The 6,000-nt window shown below is 34.5% G+C and overlaps 1 protein-coding gene and 1 non-coding gene across 2 annotated transcripts in view; both read right to left on the bottom strand.

Moving 5' to 3' along the window:
• LOC111789288 (protein CUP-SHAPED COTYLEDON 2-like) overlaps nucleotides 1-718 on the bottom strand; it is a 2,297-nt gene extending 1,579 nt beyond the window's left edge. The window contains exons 1-2 of the mRNA XM_023670007.1: nucleotides 476-718; nucleotides 127-410 (exon numbers count right to left, since the gene is read on the bottom strand). Of these exons, the coding sequence (XP_023525775.1) occupies nucleotides 127-410; nucleotides 476-659 (468 nt within the window). The 5' untranslated portion in view covers nucleotides 660-718. The remainder of the gene's footprint in view (nucleotides 1-126; nucleotides 411-475) is intronic.
• A 2,701-nt stretch (nucleotides 719-3,419) lies between these two features.
• Nucleotides 3,420-3,500, bottom strand: TRNAL-CAG. Its single transcript has one exon. It is a non-coding gene; the product is annotated as a tRNA-Leu (tRNA).
• Between the last annotated feature and the right edge of the window lie 2,500 nt (nucleotides 3,501-6,000).

Here is a 6,000-nt window from a genome sequence, read left to right as displayed (position 1 = left end):
AAAAAAAAAAAGCCTAAAAACAGGAAATCATTAACAAGAGCGACAGGGAAAAGATCAAATAAGAAGAGCTGCAAAGTTCTTGGAGTGTTCATAGTTAGGGTTTGTGGGTTAACAAAAAGTTGGTACCTTGGAGGTTCTAGAGAGATAATGGTAAGCAAAATTGCCTTCAAGCCGATATTCATGCATAACCCAGTTGCTTTTTTCTCCTTTAGGAGCTCTTCCTCTATAAAACACCAATGTCTTCTTCATCCCCACCAATGAATACGTTTTCGCACTGTAAATTTCCCTGTCTTTTCCGGTGGCTTTCCAGTACCCGGCTTCCGTGGCCCGGTTCGTTCTTAAACCGGTTGGATACTTCCGGTCTCGAAGGCTGAAGAAATACCATTCCTTCTCTCCCATCTTAGCTTTCTCTGCAATGGGTAGAGAATTAATTAGTGGTTAGGAGAAGAATCGAGTGGGTGAGGTATGGGCTTACCGGGAAGCTCCCATGGCTCGCACTTGTTGAGGTCGACTTCGGCGATGGCTCGGCCGGTGAAGGTGCTGTCGAGAACTTTCTTGAGGAGGTAGTAGGTGATGAGCTCCTCGTCGGTGGGGTGGAAGCGGAATCCGGGGGGAAGGTGGTGGCTGTCGTCGTAATGGGAAAATGGAGAAACGTCCATTGGGGAAAGGAAAAAAGGTGGGGAATTTGGAAGTGGGGAAGGAATTGAAGGGATACCCAGAAGAGAAGGGCGAAAACCCAGATGAAAAATGTGTGGAAGTGGAAGAATGGGGAATAAAAAGAGTGGTAAAATGGGGGTGTGTCGTGTTGTGTGTGTTCAGAGAAGGGGAGGGGGGAGGGATGGCGATGTGTATGCGTCAGGGGGGGAGTGGGGGGGTGTTCTGATTCGAGTATGTATGCGTGCGTGAGGAAGTGTGCAGGTATTCCTATGTCAGTGAAGAAAATCAAACGAAACCCATCACGAACCAACATTTTGTTTTTGTTTTTTTTTTTTAAAAAGTGATGAATTAAGAAACCCAAATGGGTGGATTTTCATCTCTTAATTACTTCAATTCTTAGTTGAAGTGATTTTGTGTTACGAATGATCCGCAACACGTTGGAGCGAGTAACAGTAGTACACGAAGAATATTGCACATATTGTTGTTATATTAGATTCAAAGGATCGCTATTCACCTAATTACAAGAATGGTTTCAATATAAAAAAACATTGTTGTCTTCTCAAATGGAAACTAATCTTGGTAGTATGGAGGAGAAGTAAAATCGTATCTAACGGTGATTTTTTAAATCGATCACATATTATCGTTCATGTTCGTTTGAAATAGATAGTGTGAGTTTGTCAAATGCTCGACAAGTTGCTAGTGGCATAAACTATGTTCGTCAACCAAGTTTGTCTACTAATTCTAACTTAATTAATTGGTTTCTTTAACAATAGTTAATATAGTATTTGTTAGATGAAAGTGTCCCACATATGTTAATTTAGGGAATGGTCGTACGTTTATAATCAGAGAATACACTCGTTCATCCGTATGAGGCCTTTTAGGAAGGCCAAAGCAAAGTCACGAGCACTTATGGTCAACGTGTACAATACTATAAAGTAGGAAAAAAGCAAGAGAGAGAAGGAAGGGCTTCATTTTCAGCATTGTATCAATAAAGCTGTTTTAAAATCTCTTTCCTGTCAGCACATTGAAATCATTTAATTAATATTTTAATATTATATTTTATTTTATGTCGGATAAAAATAAAATACTTTTAAAAAATATAATTCATGAATTTCGTGATTAAAATAACAATATTATAAAGTCTGAATGATAAGACAAAATTGAAATCACATTTAATTTTATATTATAGTTTATAAATGTTGTTGGGTAAGTGGATTTAATGCAATTTAATTTTGTGACTTCCACGTAATAATATGATGTAATTTGAGCTGGTAAAAAAAATAAGTAAACAATAAAGATTTAATTATATTAATTATATTAACCTACACTTCTAGAAATATTCGATATTGTTGTCAGTTCGAGTTTCTTTTTTGTCTAGTCAATCCGACCAATCAAAAAATAGGATTCATACCCTTAATTATTATTGAAATTATGATAATTTCATGTTTGTAACAAATATTAGTGATGCGATGAATGTGTTGATATTCAAATTTTATGAGATTATAGTTATTATAATGTACATAGAATTAGTGTTAAGAATCACGGTTCTCCACAATGGTATGATATTGTCCATTTTGAGCATAGACCCATGATACAAAGTACACTATAAACATCCCCTGAAGCTCATGGAGCTCCATTTCTCTGGAGCGCTCGAACAAAGTAAACTCTTTGTTTGACACTTTAGTCACTTTTGACTACACCTTCAAGGCTCACAATTCTTTGTTTGATATTTGAGAATTCTATTGACGTGACTAAGTTTAAGGCATGGCTCTGATACCATGTTAGGAATCACGACTACTTCTTATGAGTTTGGTTTGGAGTTTCCAAAAGGCCTCGTACAAATGGAGATAGTATTTTATAAACCCATGATCTTCTACTAAATTAACTAATGTGAGACTCACTCCCAATAATCTTTAACAACTAGGTGGTTTGAAACATCTTTAGAACAAAATAAAAATTTTTAAGTTGGTGGCCTCGAGCAATCTAAATAAATTTCACAACTCAAATTAACTCACGAGTTGGGTTGGATTGTGTTATCGGTTATTTTTTTAATTATTAAAAGAAATCCTTATTCATGATACATATTACGTAAATAATTAAACGTTCGTAAAATTTAAATATTAAATATTTATGGGGGATAAATTAGGAAATGAAAAAAATGCATTCATCAATCCCATCCGTCCATTCAGTCCATCGCCATCAAAAGAAGTTTGGAGAGATTGATGCAATGGGATTTTGACACATCATGCTCGGATTTTGAGACCTCTCTCTCTCTAACATCAAATCATACCTTCTCTCTCTTATTTATTACATTTACCCAAATTAAGTAAAAAAAAATAAAGTAGAACCGGATCGAACCGAACCGGGTTCAGTTGGAGGCCCCACTGAGTTGACTTTAGTGAGTGTTAGAATTTTAAAAACATAGGGAAACGAGAAATGCGTGTGATGAATAATTTTTTTTTTTTTAAAGAATTTGTAATTTAGCGTGAGAATATAAAGAGCGCGTGGTTCGAGAGATTAGCATGGGATTGCGGAAGGCGCGTGACGACAAGGTGAAGTCACCCGCGCCGCCCTCGGGTTCACAATATTACATTACAGTTGTCTCTTTTTTTTTTTTTTTTTTTTTTTTTTTTTTTTTTTTTTTTTTTTTTNATTGGGCCTTTCTTCTGCCTTCCGCGGCCCAAGGCACAAGGCCCAATCAACAACTAATTTGAGACAGTAATTAGTTATACCACCGATAGCACTAGCACATAAAAATTTTCTGTCAAGAATGGGATTCGAACCCATGCCCTTTCGGACCAGTACCTGAAACTGGCGCCTTAGACCAACTCGGCCATCTTGACTGTTTGGAGAAGTAATGAAACATGTAAATATGTTAATAAAAGTTTAAAATCCAAAGGTTGCTATGTAACGAGCCTAAACAGACAAATATCTAGTACCTGTGGGTTTGGGATGCTACATGTAGGTAGTTTATATGGTTAGAATTTTAATTTAATTAGTAGATTTGTCCTGCCTCTTTAACTCAATAAAAGAATTAAGACGATTGACATCAATGCACACTTAATAGTTCTCTTGAAAATTTAAAAGCACGGCGAGATTGATAAGAAATTCAACACTATTTGGTTCTAAATATCATAAATTTTATCTCTTAATACTCTTAGGATACCTAAAAATACACATTTCTTAACCCTTGGAGAACTTTCATTACACACCTGAAGACTTTCGTGCGCGATAGATCGGGGTACCTACCGTGCCAAAGTTCTTGTAGTGTTTTTAGATCTATGGTAATAGATGCCAAAGTTTTCGGCGGCCCTATTTCGTTGATATATATATATATAGTGTCTAACTATACCTCTAGATGGACAATAATATCTAAACTTCTGATCTAAAACTCAATCTCATTAATGATTTTCAATTTAGTTTAAACTAAATTAATAAAAATACTCTTAACTTTAATAATAATAATAATAATAATCTAAAAAATACTCTTAAAAAAAAAATAGTCTAAATTCAAACTTTCTTTAATTTGTAATTTAACCTAACAAATTCATGGCAGAGTCAACGCAAGAAAGCTAAGTCAACCAAGTCAATGGAAATTGACTAACGTTGACTTGAAAAGTTAATTTTGTCCCACCGAATTTATTCATTTACCCATTATTTTAAACATTGCCGTCAAATGAAGTAACCTCTCAATTTTCAAATTACTATATTTTAAANATCATATATATATATATAAACAATTCCAAATGTCTTGACGTAGCATTTAAGATAAATTAATAAGAAAGTTGTAGGGTCACGTAATCTAAGAAACAAAACATTTTAGATTATGAGCATCGATGTTTAATTTGGGTCGGTTGTCAACATATAAAGTCACAGATTTAGAAAAGAGGTTGGGGTCGTTACATAATTTCAACAATCACATGTATTGACATTGTGTGAATTGATATCTAATTTTTGATACAAAAAGTTGAAATCTTCCCGACCTCTAAATAAGTTTAAAATGAGACTTATAAAATATGAAGTCTTTAGGCTCCTTCGAGAAGATGTAATTCAAGTGATTAAGTTTTACGAGAACGACAGAACCTATGCTAGTTTGTCCCAGACTCGGGACAACGTTCAATTATAATAGAAGAGTACAAGAAACACTCAACTTTATAATCCTACAAAAGCTATCGACTTCCAAATATCACAATCGAATAGCATGAGATAAACAACAAATAAAAGTCTCTCGAACCCACAAGAAAAACATTATTTCTCTCTCACAAAAGTTCGTTGTCATCGCTACAAACGCAATAGATTGACCTAACATATACAGGGCCAAGTGATATGACCACTTGAAGCACACCATCGAACTTATGTCTACACTTTCGAGACTCATAAGATAAGAGCACGACTCTGATATCACTTGATAGTGACAACAAGCCTCTACAATAGCTTTATACCAATAAAAATAGCGTCTCTAACGTATATTCCTACGACCTTCCTTAAGAATTAGAACGTTATAGCGTCGGACCACCACTATATTTTTCTTCAATGGTTAAAATTCTACGAAACCCAATTGACCAATCTTGGATAGTTTGTGTTAGGTACGTGTAGCACATATCTTTGAACAAACATGACATGTGAATAGGATATGCATTACACTCTTTATACATTCATCAACCTTATCCTTTATTTCTTGCACAAACATACATATATAAATACCATCAAACTTTCCAAATTTTATCTATTTCCCGTTCCAAGCTCGAGAGTTTTCATACAAGGGGTCCAACGTTCTTCTACGACTTTCTACGACTGTCTATACCGGTATTACATTCTCTCGATCTCTCATATAATAGAAGTCTTTAAATTAGTCGGGTTAATCTAACCAATATTTAATGATTGTAACCGATATTAATGATGAGGCGTGACTTATAAATGTTTTATATTTAAATTTCATGAGATTTTAGTTATTAATACGTGATTTTTTTAAATAATTAAAAAATAATATGACGATCGACTCGAAAATATAAATTTGTATTGAGTTAAGTTGTGTAATTTATTATTTTAGTTGTTCCGATCATCGATCCAACTAATTAAATTAAAACAGTATCCAACAAAGTTGGGTGCGACAGTTTTTAGGTGTACCTGAAATTGTATACCAATTACAAGCTGTCTGTCAGAATTCAATTATTGCATGGCGGTGGCTAAGTTGGCTACTTCGGTGTATTTCCTTCAAGATCAGATATCAACGCGTGAGCTTCTGCCACGTCATAGATATCAACGCCTGAGATTTTGCCACATAATCACTTGTTTTATTCTTATTATTGGTTAAAAATGCATTTTTAGCCAATTTAGTCACTT

The sequence above is a fragment of the Cucurbita pepo genome, chromosome LG02 (assembly GCF_002806865.2).
Source record: "Cucurbita pepo subsp. pepo cultivar mu-cu-16 chromosome LG02, ASM280686v2, whole genome shotgun sequence".
Lineage (NCBI taxonomy): Eukaryota > Viridiplantae > Streptophyta > Magnoliopsida > Cucurbitales > Cucurbitaceae > Cucurbita > Cucurbita pepo.
Note: the sequence above shows the minus strand (reverse complement) of the source record. Positions and strands in the feature narration are given on the sequence as shown.